At 34.5% G+C, this 20797-nt stretch overlaps 1 protein-coding gene across 1 annotated transcript; it reads left to right on the top strand.

Annotated features, from left to right (window-relative positions):
* Window positions 1-4085: 4085 nt before the first annotated feature.
* cers4b (ceramide synthase 4b) lies at window positions 4086-20403 on the top strand. Its single transcript, XM_077221787.1, has 11 exons — window positions 4086-4493; window positions 5588-5758; window positions 7271-7388; window positions 9044-9162; window positions 9499-9556; window positions 11378-11428; window positions 12503-12595; window positions 14439-14567; window positions 16628-16734; window positions 16889-17045; window positions 18159-20403. Exons 2-11 carry the CDS (start codon window positions 5589-5591, stop codon window positions 18363-18365), a joined length of 1209 nt encoding a protein of 402 aa, XP_077077902.1. The 5' UTR covers window positions 4086-4493; window position 5588; the 3' UTR covers window positions 18366-20403.
* Window positions 20404-20797: the final 394 nt, after the last annotated feature.

Raw genomic sequence — 20797 nt, 5'->3', positions numbered from 1 at the left:
TTTAGTTTCCACTGGACATTCCCACATTGCAGGCTCAAAAAAATGCAGTTATGAATATAGCAGGCTTCCGCACAAGCAGGGGGAATGAACCGTAAATCATTTATTATTAACCGCTATAAGCTCCCACGTCTGCTTCTGTGCTGTGACACCCGGCCTGATTTTCCTTTAAGGATGGCCTTGTGTTCATCCACTAACTGGTTCACAGTAAACACTGTTCCTCTGTCCAGTTGAGCTTTCTTGTCCTTCCTGTTTTTTTATTCCATGTTTGCTACATTAAAACCAACATTCAAACCACCACTTAAATAGACAATTGAACAATTTTTATCATTCTAATCCAATCAAATACCTTATAGGAAATTAACAGTATGGTAAATAAAAAAAGGATTTATATACACATATATAATATGTGTGTGTGTGTATGAGAATGGTCAAATAGGAAAAATTACGCATGTAATTTCAAAGTGAAGGCTTAGAATAGACCCTATACTTAAAATCACTCTTTTTTTCCTTCTTGGACAACCAACCAATCACAGTCTTCAAAAGATTGTGTCATACATAGCAACGGGGTCAGCCCCGCCTCCTCACTAAGATAAAAGGCTTGTTCGACTTGAACCGGCGCTGCACAGACCGATCGGTTGATGACATCAAAGTACCGCGAGAGCGATTAGAGAGCAGACGGCTCCTTATGCTTTTGAATCGCTCTCGCGGTACTTTGATGTCATCAACCGATCGGTCTGCGCAGCGCCGGTTCAAGTCGAACAAGCCTTATGTCTTTTCCTTACTCCGAGTTGCTCTCAGATCGGTCCCGAATCGCTCTTAAGCACTCCTTCGTAAAAGTTTTTAAGCTAAATTAGTTTTCTGAGAGGATTCTTAGAATGTTTATGAATACGGGCCCAGATCTATAAGAGTGAATCGAGTGGGTCTGTCAATCAGCTGTTTGAATCGAAATTTCTCCGTAGTTGTTTTTTATTTTGATTTACCACTTTTAACTATCCAGTTAATATTAAAGTCCCCAAACATCATACATCCACAACGGTTGTCGACAAGAAAACGAAGATTCTTCAGATCATTGTAGAAATTTACATCGTGACATGGAGGATTATAAAGCACAAATTTTTCATGTTTGGAGAAAGAATTACATTCAATCCCAAGCACTCAATGTTCACGTTTAATTCAAGTTCTAAAGATTTAAAACGCTCCCTAATATAAATTAATATAAACACCCCCTCCCCTTCCTTTGTGAAGTTAAGTTGTATATTTACATATATATTTACTTCCTAAAGTTGTATATATTTATATTTATTAATTTGACTGCCAATTTTGTCTAGCTGACTAAGCATTGGTTAAAATCGGAAAATCATATACTTTTAATATTTCTGTCAAATGTTTATAGTAGTGTGGTGTGTAATTGTTCACCAGTATCCCCAAGAAAACATGTTTTGTTTGAAAACGTTTGATTATAGCAAAGAACCCAGACAGCAACATGGTGTCGGCCCAGATCCGGCCCACATCTGGTACACATTTGGATTGGCCCACACTTACCAGATGTGGGCCGGATCCGGGCCGACACTATGTTGCTGTCTGGGAAAGGAATTGGAACGTGGAATTTATTTTAAATAAATGGTCAGTTTAGTAAAAAGTCCTGATAAAAAGTCAGTGACATAAACAGACATGAACATTATCTCAAATCAAAGCAGTGAAATTATTTAAAATTCACGTGTAAGCCTTGTATTGTTCAGTGCATATGTCATGCATGTAAAACAACATCCCACATCACAGTGTCAAATGTCATCAAAACCAACCCTGTCACGTGTCCTGCGTTAAATGCATGTAATCTATAATAAGAGGCATGTTGGGCATGTGTTCAGAGGTGAAAGTGTGATTGCATCGGGGACTGTCTGCATCTTATCACACTCTGGGATCTAACCCTTTCTATGGCACGTTACACCCACAGTGCATGATGGGAGCATACAGTACGAGCTTACTGTACATTACACAATGTATGCTATTTAACCCCACAGACTCATGCATTCATGAATTTACCCAGAAGGGACTTCTGTTCGAGAAAAACTAGGACATGGATCTGGATAAGGGGGAGATTGATTGGGACAGAACATATACGGGAGTGGCAGTGATATCAGATGGTTGTAGGCCCCATGAATTGACACTTTTTTTGTCCACTATCTAGGGCTAACGTTCCCATTAAGCTAAAAACCCTTCTTCTTCCGCTCTTGAGTCTGGCAGGCCATAGAATCAAATGATAAAAATTTGTGAATTTTGGCACACAGATAGAGGACAGTCTGAACATTATCCGTAGAGATTTTGGAGTCCCTAACTCAATCCCTCTCGCGCCACCAATTGTCCAAAGTTTCACTTAGATTTATGCAACTTTAAGATTAAGATTGCAAGATTAAGAACAATTTTTGAACTGTATGCACCATTTTGAATTTTCCGAAAAAGTCCTAGACGTTTTGTCCGATTGCCACCAAAATTGGCTCGTATCACCTTCAGACCGAGGCAACAAAAAACAAACATGGAAATCAAGTTGATTCATCAAACTGTTCTTGAGTAACACGTGAACAAATTTGACGAAGAGAAAATCAAAATGGATGTGAGGCTATGTCTCCATATCTCTTTTTTGTATTCTGATCAAACTTGGTGTGTGTTATGACAGCCATGACCTGAGGGTACCCTTACAGTTTCAGCACAGCGACACCCAGTGGTCATGAGACATGAAATATTTTTTGCTTCTAACTTCTGAACAGCTTGATCAAAAAATCTCACAAAAATGGTCACCCAACACTGACCACACCAGATCAAATTTAGTCAGCGCCACCTATTGATCAAAAGTAATAAGCAATAATGTCACATTAATGTGACTGCAAGCAGCTTAAATGTTCATATTTATGAAATATATTAAATAAAATATTGAAATATATATATGTAGGCCTACATTTTCTGAATGTTCAGAACGTTAAAAGCTTTTTCCTTGGTTATGTGAATGTTAAAGAAACATTAATTTTTTTGCATTCTGAACACATTATAGGAATGTAACTTTTGAATGTTCTGAAACAATTAGTAACATTTAATTTTTTTTAAATGAATATCCATCTAAAACATGTTTCAAAAGTTCCACGAACGATGTACAAGTGTTTTTGTGCTAACGTTTTAAAGACCATTGGCTAACTCTGAACAAACATTCTATTGATATTAATGGAAAGACATTTGTTAGGCTAACGTTGAGAGAACATTGCCAGAACGTTTGCTGATGTTCTGAGAACTTTGTTAGCTGGGTGTATTGGCCTACCAAGGTACTGTGTTAACACCATATTTATACCATGGTATTTACAAAGTACTCCAAGGTACTATGGTATATCATGTCTATGATAAAACCAGTTTTTGATAATGTTTGTCATTTGTCTTGTTTATGCTTTCTGTTCTTAAATCAGCATGTTTTCTTGGCTGCAGTGACGTCTCATCGAATTATAACGATGGAAACAGAATATTAACACGTAAGCTTTCTTCTATTAAGCAAACGTATAAGAATTCGGTCTAATTATACTGATGCAGTTGATGGTTGAATCGGTTCTGCTTAATGAGTCGGTTGAAGTGAATCTCATCTGTCAGAGCTCGTAAGTTAAAGAATTTGATTTATTTCGGTTATAAAATACCTTTAAGTGTTAATGAGCCTGATTATTGCTCTTGTGTTAAAATATGGACAAGCTGTTAGATACACAGGTCAAATTTGTGGTTGATATAAAAAGTCGCGTTTTGTATGGAACACATATCAGGTGATGCCTGAAACAAACATTGTCACAATCGTATTTTATCAACCACAATCAAAACGAATTAATGTTTTTATGACATTAGGACAAAAATATAATCACAATCGGGCGCTAAACAGCACTATTTATTTGTATTCTCACTCCCCTGCACGTGTGTATCATATGGATAAACGAATAACTGAATCAGCAGTCAAGCGAGCAGTTCAAAAGAACCGAGTCGCCTAAACGAGTCGCATTATCTTCTGGACCAATAGGCAACTCGACACACCCACAGACTCCAGTCTCTCATAAAGAGCAGACAGTCTCACTTTTATCAGACAGGCATCACAAACCTCAGCGTTTATTCTACTCATTTATCTGAAGATATAGGATTCCGAAACAAAAAAATCGACTCTTTTTTATTATTTTTATTGGATATTTAGGCCTATTTCTAAATAATTTAGCTTACTATCAAGGTTAGGTTAAGGAGAATGTGGTTTGATATTTTTTAGTGTCGTATTTTTTTTGCGAATGGACGTCGATTGTATTATGAGCTAGATTCTGGATGCAAATCTCCATGGGAATTAATTTGCGTAAAATCCGCTGATCTGAACCGCGCACATCATCACACACATCATTACACACATCATCACACACACCCTAATACATAATCACAGCCGTCACTCAGCAGGAGCCCGGCCGGCAGAGACCTATAGAGGACATAAGCAGGTATTCAACATTTTCCTTCAGAATGTGTTGCTTTTGCAATGCCTGATGTTGTGAATCATCAAAGCATGACGTGGACTGTTTATTTCTCGTAAAACAAGAACCATGCGTTTTAAACACCAGCAGTTATCTGTCGATCAGGTGTGCAATGAACAACATCGAGAAAGATAACTGACATTACGTGTACGAATCTTTATCTGATGGACATGATGATTTTTCATATGAGATATGAGTTTGTGCTGTACAACATTCCATAATTGTCTAATGCAGGTTTTCAACAACAACAACAAAAAAATTGTTTACAAAATGTATTTTTAAGGCTGTCAGAGTTCATGTGTGCACTTAAGATGTTAATTAAATAAATGTAACATTCTAATCACTAAATGTAATAATTAATTCTGCTTTCTAAAGACAGGTCACAAATCAAGACATTATTTGCAATTATTTTGTATTTTATGATTTCTAAAATAAAATCTTTGTGTAAAAAAAAAAAGATTTAAGTGTTAATCTCATGCATGCTGTCAACTTAATTAAAAGTAAATACTTTTCAAGATAATATTTTAACAATTAGTTTTTTTTATGTAACGACAATGTAAAAGCCAGTTATTTCATTCTAGAAACAATTACTATAAATGTATTTTAACAGGTAAAATATAGCTACATTTATCACAAAGGTATCACATTTGGGTCCTGAAAACCTGTGATCTAATAACTATTTGACATATGCAAAAATATAGATCTAAAATATTATCATGTGTGTTGATTGTCTAATTGTAAACAACATACAATAATAAGTATAATAATTTAAACATATTATAGGCTTGTTCAAGAGAAATATAATCCCCTGGTAATCCCCCCAATCTCTGTGGAATGATTTTTGAAAAATCAATGCTTATCCAGAAATCAGGAATGAATACAAAAGCTCATGGAAATCCATTGGTCAGAACTGAAGTGTTGCATGAATATGGTAATCTAATCATTAAATATAATGCTCTGAATGCCTCATGGAATCAGTACAGTACCTTTTATCATTCATTGAATAGCTAATCTATCATATTCTTCATGTGTGTGTGTGTGTGTTGTCTTCCCTCCTGAAGGATGGATCCGATCAGTCAGTGGCTCTGGAAGCAGGAATACTGGCTCCCTCCGGGAATCGTCTGGGATGATCTGGATGAGATTGAGGGATCTCGGCGTCCTCTTCCCCGGGATCTGCTCCTGGCTCTGCCTCTAGCTGTGGGATTCATCACGCTTCGTTACGCTTTTGAGAGGTGATGATGACATTTAACAATGTCTGATCTCCTGAATTCATTTCAGAATATAATTTAGAATATGAAAAGTACGTCGGTATCACTGTGTTTTTTGGATGTTCTTATGTGATTTCTCCATATTTCTATTCACTTCCGACTTGAAGGATGAAACACATTTTTTTTATAGTACAATATTACTATTGCAATAGTAATATATTTTTTTGTGATTTAAAAATAAAATAAAAATATTATTTTGAATAATCATAATTATAATAATAAAATTACTTTTACATTATAATGAAACACTAGTTTTATATTTTACAATACAATTTAACATTCTTTATTTCTTTCTCGATTTGTTTGATTTTTATAATTTAAATTTAAATTTTAATAAACAAATACTTTGAATAATAATATAATAATATCATTATGAAATACTCATTTTATATTTTACAGTACTGCAATAGTAATATATTTTTATTGATTTGTTTATTTTTTAATTTAAATATTATTCAAATAAAAATATTATTTTGAATAATAACAATAGTAAAATTACTATTATAATTATGAAATTTTATATTTTACAGTACAATATTACTATTGCAGTAGTAATATATTTTTTTATTGATTTGATTTTTATAATTTAAATAATAATTAAATATTTTGAATAATAATAATAATACAATTATTTATTTATTTATTATAATTATTATTATTATTGTTGTAGAGTCAGAAAGCCTTAGCAACCACATAGCAGCACCCTGGTAACCACCCATAACACCCTAACATCACGCTGGGTTTATTTTACACGAGTAAACACAATAACTCTGACCTGATATTCTGGCACAGACTGGTGTGAATGGTTACAGCTCTCTCTGTACTGGTAATGAACTTGTTTGTTAGTTTAACTAATTCCACTATATCCTCTCTCACACACATGTGTGCTTGCTTGAATCTGTTCTCCTTCTGTATCTCCGCATGCAATCAGTATTTTCTGCCTGGAACAGGTGTGTGTGTGTGTGTGTGTGTGTGTGTGTGTGTGTGTGTGTGTGTGTGTGTGTGTGTGTGTGTGTGTGTGTGTGTGTGTGTGTGTGTGTGTGCTGGAGGGAGTAGGTGACAGGTAGTGTGTTATAGGAGGGAAGGGGGACGCTGTATCAGCAAACAGCAGCAGGCAGACGCAGTGTGTGTGTGTGTGTGTCTGGGTTGCTGTAGCAGCTGATCGCTATAGCAACACAAAGAGTCTGATGCCTTGACCCTTCCGACCCTCGTTTGATCTCAGATTATCTTTCCACCGTCTAATTAAAGTCCAACCAATACAAACACTTCCATAGGCAAAGAGTATTTGTATAGATAATATTACACATAAAACAACAATCATTACAAGCTCTTCCTGAGCTCCTACAATGAAAGAGCAACCTGTGAGCAATAAATATTATTTTATTTTCTGTGAGGCTGTTGCACAGTTCAAATAAAGGCCTCTTTTGGTAAAGAAAGGCATTGATGAAACATGACCTGTGTCCTTTATTTCCTCAGACGTGTGGCGTTTCCTCTCAGCAGAGTTTTAGGAGTGAAAGATCAAGTTCGTTTGAAAGTCGCTCCTGCCCCACATTTAGAAGCATTTTACACTAAAAACAGCAGACAGCCTACGCAGGTGAGTGTACACACACACGCACGCACACGCACGCACGCACGCACGCACACACACACACACTCACAAACACACACACGCACGCACGCACACGCACGCACGCACGCACGCACACACACTCACACTCACAAACACACAAACACACACACGCACACACTCACAAACAATCACACATACACACACACACACATAAACACACATAAACAAACACACACACACACACAGAGATATGAATCTACACACACACAGATATGAATCTACACACACACACACACACACAGATATGAATCTACACACGTCTGAGAGATCATTCTCCAACAGTTGTTGTTTTGCATCTTACTTTCCTGGAAAACGTCGATAACTTGCAAATGAGCGTGTAGACGTCAAACCACATGCGGAAAGAGGAAAATGTGTTTTTATCAGACATACAAATAATCCAGAACCAGCCTGATGTTCATCTTATTTATTCCCTGATTAATGAAACATGATTCAAATAATGACACTGTAAAAATACAGGCAACGTGAAAAAAGTGCTTCATGATGTCATGTTGTCTAATTGAACTGGTTATTCAAGTCAAAAATATGATTTAACAGCTTCATTGGGTGTTACACCAACAAAACGTCAGTTTTTCAAAGTAAGGACTAAAATCTACTGAATTAAAATCTGATTAAATCCAATTTATATTCAGCTCTCATTCAGTACTATAAAGGCACAAAGGAAAATAAATACACACGTTTATTTCACACTGTAAGAGGAAGCCGTCCAAACGGTGTGTTGTAAGGAACCTGATATTGTTGACATTTATTTTGTATGAGGACTTATTATTATGGACCTACAAAGGGACTCTTTTGGAGTTCATTTCCATATTTTCAGATCTAGCTGAGATAGAACTACTTTTCTGGGTGGATGAATTTCTCGTTCTAATTTATGTGTGCGTTTGCTCCATGTAAACAAGCTTTATGGATATTAACGTGTTTACCGACTGTCTATTGTGGGTATTTTTGCTTATGGATGACTATATTGTAAGGAATAATTGACCCAAGGTCATAATGAGGCCACGACGCAAAGCATTATTCTCTTATATTTCATCAGGACCAGAGTCAATCATTCCGCTTATTACTAGGAAAAGTCAAAGTGAATGATCAGACGATTAACCAATGACAAGACACATGGCAGGATCACATGACAAGACAGAAACATGACATGAGACAAGAACCAAAACCAAATCGTGACACTGAAATAACAGAAATCATTTGGCGTAGTGATACGTAACTGTAATGTGGTCAAAACTTGCCTGGAACTACTTTAGCCATGTGTTTCCATGAAAATAACAGTAAGTAATATAATAATACTATATATTTTTGTCCTGTAGAATTCTATATTGTCTGCATAATTGGAGGCGTGGCCTTTGTTATTATAACAGCTGTAAAAACTATTATTAATGTATTGTTTTTAAATTGGCTGATACCTTTGCGTGTGTTGTAAGCATGAGGAATGGCGATTGACTGAAACATAGCTGATAAAATTTCGGAAAGATGCAAGTTTAAGTAGTGTGTAGGAATTTTTTAATTATTTTTTGTACAATTTTTGAGCTTATGAAGTTAACTTGCACTATTTTGGTTCATAATTCCTCATGTTATTGCATTAATCCTTCTAGAATGAGATCACCAGTCTGGTTAACCAGTCCAACCTGACTCGTAGACAAGTTGAGACCTGGTTCAGGAACCGCAGAAACCAGGACCGACCCAGCAACAGTAAGAAGTTTTGTGAGGCCAGGTAAGTTTTCTTCAGATATGTGCTTCTAATAATATCAAAATCATAGTTCCACTTTTTATTTTGGCTTTAGAAAACCATGTACTGCAGCTTTAAAAAATCCAACAACCAAAACACTGATTTAAGGATTCCCAAATGAAACATATCCAGAAATTTTTAAACTAAATAATAACAATCTCAGTCTTTTTAAATATGCTATGCCAGGTTTTTTTGATTGCAGACTTTAGTATCTTATAGATCAAAAGAACTACAATCTCAAGAACTAATTATCAAGACGAATGCATCTGTTTTAATGCCATTTCTTTAACCATAGTCACTTCAAATCTTTTGTTTCCCCAGCTGGAGATTTGTGTTCTACCTGATTGCTTTCGCCGCGGGATTTGCATCTTTAATTAACGTGAGTCGTCATTTGAAGCTTAATTCCCACGTGAACTCTAGTGTGTCTTGGGGTTGGTGTCTTTTGAGTCACTGCCTAATTATGGTCCCCTAGGTAAAGTCCTAACAAATAGATTTGAACGCTTCTTCAGATAGACCTGCATTAAATCAACAAAAACAAGCTTCAGCTTTGTTATTTTGAACACACACGGTTCTAATGTTTTTCTGAAACACAGCACTGGCCCTCGGGACTCAGTATGCCCTCGGGACTCAAGCCCCGCAGGTGATAGCCCCTATTGTAATTGTTAGTTTTCTTATTATTATCATTTTTCCCGAATGGGAGTCAATGGCAGCCCTATGAGTCGTAAGTAGGAAAATGATGAAATTTGGCACACTTGTAGAGATGGTCATGAAAAGTAATTGGACCAATTTTTGAGTCTCTAGGACCTACTCTATAGCGCCACCACCAGTTCAAAAATTCAACATTGAAATGGTTATAACTTTTGAATTTGAACCCTTTGATCTAGAAAAATGAAACTTATTACACCCGATTCCACAATCAATTGATCACAATCAATATCTTACATTAAGACTCCTCTCATTACAGTAGAGGCCATTTTGAAAAGTACAGTATGCAGTTTCTTTGCTACTCCTCCTTCAAAATTTGTCCAATTTTGTCAAAATTTTGCTCAAATGATCTTTGGACTGAGCCGCACAGAAATGACTGGTATCTTTGGTATATTTGGATTCCTTGTGTCATGCCGAAAACGTGGATACCGATTTTACCAGGATTGGATGTACCACTTGTTCGCCATTTTTAATTTTGCCATAATTAACTATTTGATATATCTTCACAAAATTTAGTATGGATCATTGACACCATGTCCTGAAGGTACATGAGAAGTTTGAACAGAGCGCCACCTAGTGTTCCAGAGATTTTTTTGCAAAAACCCTTATAACTTTTGAAATCATAGTTCAAAATGTTATTGCTTTATGTCATTATATTCCTTGGTTAATGCCGATTCTGACGATATTTCGTGGGTTCAAATCCTCTGAGTGAGTTTCTCACTTGAACTATGGACCTTCTGCATCTTTGCAAATAATCAACTTCCCAGTGGCGCAATGAGATGAGTGACAGGCATCTGACCCAGAGATAGTGGGTTCGAGCTCCATGTGGGACAACTTTAAAAATGTGTGTTTAGTTGTCATTTCAATTCCTTTATTATCCAGATAAGCATTGTTCTAATCTTTTTTTGGGGATTAGAAATGTATGTTATTGTTCATTCTATGTTGATTCTCACCTGAAGTCTTGAGTATCCAGAAAGGTTTGTGACTTTCAACTATTTTCATTGCAATGTAAGCAGTTACATAAATTGGTTGTTTTCTCCCTTTTATAGTTGTATACTCTTTTTTTTTTATCTTCATATCGGTGTTTGTGCATTGTGTGTAAAGTAGTGAACTAGAGAGCAGAAGGGTGTGATAAGATGTTTGTGGTGGTCTAAGTAAACCTCTATTTTTTAAATTGTGCTGGCTTTTATACATTTCAAGTTAAAAACATAATGAATACACATGGTGAATATCAACTTAAGTCTCCATAAAATTAGAATAAACCACTGTGTATGACTACCATGCTGTGTAAAAAAGGTTATAGCTTTGAAGGTTTTCTAATAATTCAATATGTACCAACTGTTTAACAATGGGAATTTTGCAAAGTTGAATGAGTTTCCAAATTAAATCCAAATATGTCAAACATCGCTAAAAGGTGCTTGGCCCGCCAAATCACTGCTTGCAGTTATATTTTATTGTTAGTTTTGTTGTCTGAAAGTGTTCCTCTTCCTCATAGACTCCCTGGTTCTGGGAGCAGAGCGAGTGCTGGAGAGGATATCCTCAACAGGTGAGCTCACCTCTCTGAATCACACGTCACAACAAACAAACACACAGCATGCATTGCCTATATGTAACAGCAAAGCATACAAGATGTTTAGAGACTACGGCTGCATCCAAAATATCATACTTCCCTACCGAAAAACAGTATGTGACAAAGGAAGTATGTCCGAATTCACAGTACTCATAAAAGACGGTGGTAGGAGTACCTAAAACTTTCGGTGAGATTCTGAAGTGTGCATATGATGGACACTTTACTATCTTTATTTCTATACTATACTATATCTATACTATTTACTATACTATCCGATGAGTGAAGCGACGTAAGTAGTACGTCCGAATTACATTCATACTACACAAACTCATACCATATACAACATACTTTTTTCTAAACTACTTATTCAAAATAAGTAACTACTCAAGAGAGTATGTGATTTCTACGCGGACGCAGCCTATTATTATTATTTTTTTTAAAGAAAGTCATAATTTTATTAATGCATTAAGGATGCATTAAATTGATCAAAAGTGACTGTAAAGACATTTATAATGTTACAAAAAAGTAATAAAAGATAAACTATGGTGATTTATACTCTCAAGCTCCAAAAAGGAACAAAAACACCTAACACTACCTTTCAAAAATGTGTTTTTTTAAATTGTTTAAAAAAAATTAATATTCAGTAAGGATGCATTAAATTGTTTCAAGTGACAGTAAAGCCATTTATAATGTTACAAAAGATTCTATTTCAAATAAATGCTGTTCTTTAGAACTTTCTATTCTTCAAAGAATCCTAAAAAATAAAATGCATCACGTTTTCCACAAAAATATGAAGCAGCAAAACTGAATTTTATTAGAATATTATACTGATTTCTGAAGGATCATGTGAAACTGAAGACTGGAGTAATGATGCTGAATATTCAGCTTTGATCACAGCAATAAATTACATTTTAACATACTATATTCACATAGAAAACAGCTATTTTAAAAATTGCAATCATTTTTTTGAGAAGTGAGGTTCTCTTATCCTTTTGTGCTGTTTAGAGGTGATGTAATGTCAGTGTTCTGTGTGTGTTTGTGTTTCTCTAGCCAGTGCAGGACGTTCACTACTGGTACTACATGCTTGAACTGGGCTTCTACTGGTCTCTGCTGCTCTGTGTGTCCGTGGACGTCAAAAGAAAAGTAAGGTCTCACTCAATAGCGTCCCACAGTGGAGTTCATTTGCTTTCTGAATGTTTAATGAGGATTGTATGTTACAAGGTTAGAGTTTCTCTTTTTGAAGCCAATGTCCTTTTTAAAAATGTTCAATTATTTACTTTGCTCACCTGTCAATTATCAAAATAAAGTTAAATATACGCTGTATTAACAATAATATTCAGTTAAATATTTTAGACAACATTCTATCATCTTTTTCAATTTCTATGATGCTACTTATGGCCATTGCAGTTCATATAAATATCAACCTGAACGAACGTCTAGAGGAACGTTGACTTTAATGAACTTTTATCCAGTGATTGCAAAAGAGAACAGAAAGAGCCTACAATATTTTGGTCCCACTTTATATTATGTGTTTTTAAAGTCCCCCTGTAGTCTCATCTTTGATCACCAAAATTACATACAGTATAATTACGTTTTTCGTTTTTCATGCCTTAAAATATCTTGAATGTAACTCGACACCCTTGCCTCATTTAGTATGCTCGGTTCTATGAATATGCAAATGAGCCCCGCCTCCACTCACTCACTCACTCAGCTCAGAGATCCACTCGTTGACGATCACACGTTGATCTGATTGGTTACAAGGTAGTTTGTGACGTCAGAAACACCAGCGATTTCAAAGCGTGTTTTTGAGACTGTCTTTGGTTCACTGCAGTTTTAAGGAGGAAATACTCAGCAATGCTGAAAAATGTACACATGGTTTGTCTTAAAGCATATTAAAAACACCACATAGACATATAAACTACATCAAAAGCTGGATTTTCACCACAGGGGGACTTTAACTTCTATGCACTAACATTTACATTGTTTGATACATTGCCGTTATTGTGCAAATGCATGTTTTTACATTGTACTTATCCTTTTCTTTTAAATACCTGCATGCGATTACAGCTTTAATTTCTTGTATAATTACACGTCGACCCGTCCCTTAAACCTTCCCATACCAATAAACCTGCTCCTAACCTCACCTCAATAGCAGCACAAGTGTTTTGCAATACAAAATGAACACAATAAGTGCATTATTCTTATTTTTTTATGTCAGTATATACAGTAGTAGTTAACGACACCTAATATAAAGTGTGACCAGTATTTGTAATATACAATGCCAGGTTTATTAGACAACTAGATCAGGAAGCAAGGTAGAGAAGAGGAGAAATGCATAGAAGAAATAAGTATAACATATTATTACTCAAAAGATAGTTTTGGGTTCATTTAAACATCAACGTTGTCTCAAATGTTTCTCTTAAAATTCCTTAAGAGAAATAAAACTAGTCGCAAATGAGTCAATAGTTGCACTGAGAGCAGATCTTGAGCAAATCTGAGAACAGTTTGAGACGGTTAAAATCTCTTCTGTGGTGTTTAAGAGGAGAAACATCTGTGAAAGTCTCCGTTTGACTCGTGCTGTAGGTTTCACAGTGTGACAGTGATGCATTTGAGCCTGTACGAGTCCTATCTTAGTATTATCAGAACAATCCACCTGTAATATCAAGGTAAATGGCAGCCTTTATATTTAGATGCTGGTTTTGACCACAATAGCAGGCAAACGTTTGGACTCTTGATTTTAAAAGCCTTCTGATCTAAAGATCTAAAGGCTTCTGCTTGAATGGAGAAATCATAGAGTTTCTATGTGTGATTTGTGTGCGAGGTATTTCACTCCCCCACACTAAATGCAGATTGTCAACACGTCATCTATTGTCTAGATGGATTTGTCGTTTTGGTTGTTTCAGGTTACATTTCTTATCAGATATCACTGTGATATCAATTATTCTTTAGTCTTTTTGTGTTAATCTGGTTCATGTTCATGTTTTAGGATTTCAAAGAACAGATCGTCCACCACTTTGCCACTATTTTCCTGCTGGGTTTCTCGTATTGCTCCAACTACATTCGGGTCGGCACCCTGGTGATGCTCGTCCACGACTCCTCAGATTTCCTCCTCGAGGTACAAGCTCAACCCAATGTATATATGCAGAAAAAATGAGTCTAACACTGCCACAAAATCCCCCAAACACACTGATGTCCAATGATTTCACTTTTATTTCAGGTTAAACCCTCCAGTACTGTATGTGTGTCGCTCAAAAATAACCTTTTTTTTATTATTATTATTCAATTAAATGATTGTACTGTATTTTAGTTTGATAATATTTTTTTATTTCATATTTTGTATTTTTAGGGGATTTTATGGTACTAAACTATATATATGCAGTAGTTATAATCTATTTATTCACTATTTGAGTTTAGTATTTATCACTATTTATTGTTGTAGCTGTAACTGTAGCTCAAACAGTAGAGCATTGGCACTTGCAATGCCAAGGTCTCGGGTTCGATTCCCAGGGACAGCAAGAACTTATAAGAATGTTAATGTGTAACTTGAAAATGCAATGTAAGTTGCTTTGGATAAAAGCATCTGCCAAATGCATAAATGTAAATGTTATGAAAAAAAAACAAAAATTATATCCAAAACATGTTTTACTCTAAAATTGTGAGAAAATCGAAGACATAAATTTAAACAAATTTGTTTAATTTGTGTTCCAAATTGTGTTCCAAATTTGAGGTTGATATATCAAAAAACGAGTTTTCAGTAATATTTTGTTTGGCCGCAGTATCAAACGCTTCCACTAGATAAAATTCGTCTCCCATTTATTTCCAGTGCGCTTATTTTAGACCATGAGCAATACGTGTGACTAATTTTCTCATGACCATTTAACCTTTTTGAATCACGCCATATATATATATATATATATTATTATTATTTTTTTCACACAGCAAGTGCCAAAATCTTTAACAAGTTTCATACCATTCAGATTAAGTAAAAAAATAAAAAATAAAATAAAAAAAACCTTAAAATCGAACAGCATCAGAGGGTCACACCATTTGCAATGACCTTTATGCTTTGGTTTTATTAAAAGTTATGGTTTCAAAGCAGTGTTTACAGTAATTTAGAGTTTATGTGGTTTCAGTACACTGTAAATTCAAGTTCAATTTACTCAAAAAAGTTTGGAAATTTGCATTATTTTTGGCAAAGCAAACTAAAAGTGAAAAATGTCAACTGTAAGTAAAGAAAGCAAGTAAATTTAGTAGCAAATATCAAGTTAGTTTAATGTCAATTCTAGTTAATATACTGAATGTTTACAAATACTTAAGATTTAATTTTAAGATTACTTTATTAATTCTACTTTATTCTGCAAACATCCTAAATTCTATTATTCTCAACATGGGTTTAATCTTCCATTTTGAGCTATGGAGATTATGTGAAATCATGGTAAATAATAGTAAAGTGAACGTGTTTTCAGTAGTTTAACTAGTATGTCAGGCACTTTCCAGCTAACGAAAATATGTTCTAAGGACGTTTTGCTAATGTTTTCCATTAAAATATTATTTCTGAATATTCTCTAAACATTGAAAGCGTCCAGTTTTTTAAACGTTTTTAAAAATGTTTAAAAACATTCTTGTTTATATGAACATTCTATTTTATCATTCTTTTACCATTAATGGAATGTTACTTCTGAACATTCCGAAACAAGTAGTAGTAACATTTAACAAATTTCCAAACTAAAATGTTTTAGAAAAAAAAACATTCCATAAACAATGTATAAATAATGTTTTTGTGATAATGATTTGAGAACTAGGTAGGCAATGTTTTTTATAAACACTGTTTGTTATACTGGTTGAAAATCTCTTCACATTCTGAATCGAAAACATCAATCAATCATTAATAGATGTGGATATATATGACAAAATACATATATCTTCTGTGGAAGTCTCAGGAACAAAATATTTTCGTCCAATCATTGCATTCGTTCTGAAATCGCACATGCTACCTTTAAGACAAGAGAACTTTGAACAAACTTTCCATTGATGTTACTGGAAGAACGTACTAATAGCTTGAATATCACATTAATAAAACTATGCTTTTTAAACACTGTCTTCTTGAACAGTATGAGACTAAAACTTTGAGTAATTTAGTGTCGCTCATCTTAAATCTCTCTGCTTTTTCCACAGTCTGCCAAGATGTTCAACTATGCCGGTTGGAAGAAGACGTGCGATTCATTGTTTGTGATTTTTGCTGCTGTGTTCCTGGTTACACGCCTGATCGTGTTTCCCAGCAAGTAAGAAGCTCGGCTGCTGAAAAGCATGAAGAATCAGATAACATCGTCTTAAGTTTCCATTTTAAACACATCACTATTAACATCACATGATCATGTGATTAGATTATTTCCTCAGGTTTAAGCAGTGTGTGTGTGTGTGTGTTCTCTCCTGTAGGATCATCTACACCACTCTTGTTTTGTCTATGGAGGTGTTTGAGCCGTTTATGGGATATTATTTCTTTAATGCGCTTCTGCTGGTGTTGCAGGCGCTGCACATTTACTGGGCTTATCTCATACTCAGAATGATCTACAAGTTTCTCTTCTTAGGGAAAGTAAGTCAGTCCATCCATCATATCTACATCCCCTTAAAAGTATTTAATAGTCACACTTAAAAATGTCTGAATTGAATTGCATTACACTTTACAATAAGGTCCTTAATTCATTAACTTATATTATTTAACAATGAGCAATATATTTTATACAGTATTTATTCATCTTTGTTAACGTTATTTTATAAAAGTACTGTTTATTGTTTGTCATGTTAGATCAGGTCCAACAAATAATATTGACAGATACATCTTTTGATTTCAATAACAGAAAATGGTAAAATTAACATTAAAAAAATGCTTCAGGAATATTTTTCATTGTTAACTAATGTAGTTACTGGAAATGTTTTAGTTTATAACAATACATAGGTAACTATATATATATATATATATATTGTTACCCATGTATTGTTATACAAAATACATATATAATATTGTTATATATATATATATATATATATATATATATGTTATTTTTGTACATATATATATATATATATATATATATATATATATGTAAAATGTTAAAATATAAAAATGTTATTTTTTACATTTCTATTTAACTTTAATTAATTGTTATTTCAGGTTTTTTTTATTCCTTTTAGTACTTCAGCTTATTCAGTTCAATTAGTGCAACATTTAATATTCATAATAAAAATTTTAAGTTAAAATTTTTCTAATTTATATTTAATTTTTTACTTGTTTTAGTTTTTAACAATACATAGGAAACAAATTACATATTTAACTGTTATATATCAGTGTTATTTTAGTATTATTTATGGTATATTAATATCATGATTAACCTTATAATTTTATTTTGTGCTTTTGTCAAAAAAATTTTTTTTACATTTCTATTTAACTTTATTTTGTTTTCAGTTTTTGATTGTCATTTTGGTGCTTATTTTATGACTTATTTGTGTCAGTGCAACGTTTCTAAATATTAATCTAAATTTTTTTTGTTAAAACTTCACTTTTTCTTGATCATTTCATTAACAAATTTCAAAAGCATTGCACATAGTTATAAATAGTCATATACTGTCAATATATTAGTGAATTCAAATGACATCAGAGAAGAAATCAAACATCCTTTAACCAATCTCACTTCGACCTCTTCAACAGCTGGACAAGGATGAACGCAGCGATGTGGAAAGCGATCCTGAAGAGGAAGAAGAGAATGAAGAAGAGGAAGAGAAAGATCAGTCCTCCTGGAGGAAGAGGAATGTTGTTCGGGACTCCAGGCTGGCAATGCTCAGTTCGAGTTGTGTCCTAAATAACCTGACCAATCAGAAAGAACACGCAAACAGAAGACTGCCGAAAGCCAGATAGCAACAATAACATGCTTTACTCAGACAATCTGTTACTCGCCTGTCATACTGGGTTCATTAGAGACACAGAACAACACATATCACTCAACTGCACATGTGCTGTAATCTCATTTACACAAGTAACCAAGTCAAGGATGAAGTATTCATGTGGGAGGGCTAGATTACTGAATGTATTTATGTTTTTAAAGCGGTGGTTCAGGATTTTGGACATCGGACCTCATTTCCAAGTTAGCCTGGGTGTTATTTATCAGTGGAGACAGTTTTCAAAAATTTTCATCCAGTCCTTCCAGTTGCATAGTTCGCCGGCGCTAGGCTAGCGCGAGTCAACGGTATCTGCTAGCCTGCTATTAAAAACAGTTTTACCCACTCCACAGTACACCAAAAGCAAATAAGTTATAACGCCAGACTATCGATGTAAATGTCTGTTGAGAGAATAATGTTAGAAATCAAACTACCCTTTCATCGCATTGCAATTCATACTTTGCACGTGACGTCACAAGTACTGGCTGGCGGGCAAGAACGTCGGTCGCTCTCTAGCAACGAAACCCATCAAACTAATCAAGGATCTTGCCAGGACGTCGCCAGTTTTATACAAAAGTTGGTGTTTTGAGGTGTAAACGTCATGCCAGATAGTTGTTGTGCGATTGGATGCACGATTATTCAGCATAATCGGGTTAAGAACGTGCATATAAACGCGCTAATTCCCCAAAAGTGAAAGTAGAAACGGAGTGAGCTTTCAGCATCTGTCGCTCCATTAACACCGCGTTCTCTCAGAGACGACGATGGATATAACGGTATAGCGAATATCTTAATTTACTGGCTTAATATTTCTCTTGTTGACCTACATTAATGACAGTAAAAAGTTACTGAATGTTTCTTTTTAAACAAGTTTTTGAAGCTGCTTTTGATTTTCACAGATGGCAGAGTTGTGCTGTTCGTGAACTAAAGACTGTTTTTAGGCCTATATAATTTCAGTGATATTATTCATATTTAGTAATTGTATTGTTTTTAGTGTTATAAGTGTCATTAAACGTTTTGTTAATGTGCTATGGAAACAAAATAACCTCACCATATAATTGATTATAGTATTGGCCATTTTGTCAGCGTTTGTTGCCCGCCAGGTATCCATGGCAGTCACGTGACTGTAAAGTATGAATAGTTATACTTTGTTCCCAGTATTTATCATAGACAGTAAAATAATTTACTAGCATAGTCTACAGCAGCGGCGGAGTGATATTAAGTTACTTAGGCAACCGAGAGAGCCGGTCCACATGACAATCACGCAAGTGTATTTCCCTGCCGCTGACATCATCACTACAGAAGCAGAGTATATCACCATGTGACAATTCCTTCGTTTACAATCGAATGTTTCAATATCGTTGTTCAAGGCTACTACTAGCTAGCTAGACGTCTCGACTGTAGTGCGCTTCTGTTCTGTGTTTACTTTTCGGCGCAGTGCTACTAACCGGAGCAAAGTAAACTTCCGCCGCTGCTGAGAAACTAGTTCCTGTAAATGTGATGCGATCATTGAGATGCAAGAGTGGTTTGATTTCTAACATTATTCTCTCAACAGACATTTACATCGATAGTCTGGCGTTATAATTTATTAGCTTTTGACTCGCGCTAGCTTAGCACCGGCGAACTATGCAACTGGAAGGACTGGATGAAAATTTTCGAAAACTGTCTCCACTGATAAATAACACCCAGGATAACTTGGAAATTAACGATGTCCAAAATCCTGAACCACCCCTTTAAGTGTAATTTACACCTCATATTGCTACTAAAAGAGAAGAATCCTGCATATATATGCACTTTGCTACAGATCAGCAAACCCGTATCACTCTCTGATAAAGAGCCTACAAATGACTTAACTGAAAATAAACTATTTATTGATTATTGTGCATTCTTATGATGAAAATACTCATAATCTGAACGCCGCGAGAGGTCTAGATGAAACAAATGATTTGTTTAGTAAATAAGAGCTGTATATATCACAGGGATATGTTTCCATGTAGAATATAAAGAAATATATTGTGAAATATCTTGCTTTGTCTTTATTTACTAATGCATACACACATAAAATATGATTAATAAATGCATATAAATTAGTGCTGTCAAATCGATTAATCGCATCTAATATAAAAGTTTGTGTGTATATATAACTAGAAAATAACCCAACATAATGACCCAACATGCATACACCAATGGTTGGGTTAAAAAATAACCCATCGTTTTTTAGTGTGTGTGTATATATATATATATATATATATATATATATATATATATATATATATGTAGTATATGTATATATATAGACAAACATTTATTTTAGATGCGATTTATCGATTTGACACCACTGTTATAAATGTTTTTGTACAGCAATTAGTTTTGACGTTCCTCTATTTTGACTGATATTATTATTTAATATTCTTA

The sequence above is a fragment of the Siphateles boraxobius genome, unplaced genomic scaffold (genome assembly GCF_051911475.1).
Source record: "Siphateles boraxobius isolate OS27281-9 unplaced genomic scaffold, OSU_SipBor_1 86, whole genome shotgun sequence".
Classification (NCBI taxonomy): Eukaryota; Metazoa; Chordata; class Actinopteri; order Cypriniformes; family Leuciscidae; genus Siphateles; species Siphateles boraxobius.
The sequence above is the reverse complement of the archived record's forward strand: the minus strand, read 5'-3'. Positions and strand labels throughout refer to the sequence as shown.

Excerpts from the sequence above, each read along its gene's own strand:
- cers4b (XM_077221787.1), top strand. The coding sequence starts at position 5,589 with ATGGATCCGATCAGTCAGTGGCTCTGGAAGCAGGAATACTGGCTCCCT. Across the intron at positions 5,759-7,270 it reads CTTCGTTACGCTTTTGAGAG|ACGTGTGGCGTTTCCTCTCA; the intron begins GTGATGATGACA and ends TTATTTCCTCAG. Across the intron at positions 7,389-9,043 it reads ACAGCAGACAGCCTACGCAG|AATGAGATCACCAGTCTGGT; the intron begins GTGAGTGTACAC and ends TAATCCTTCTAG.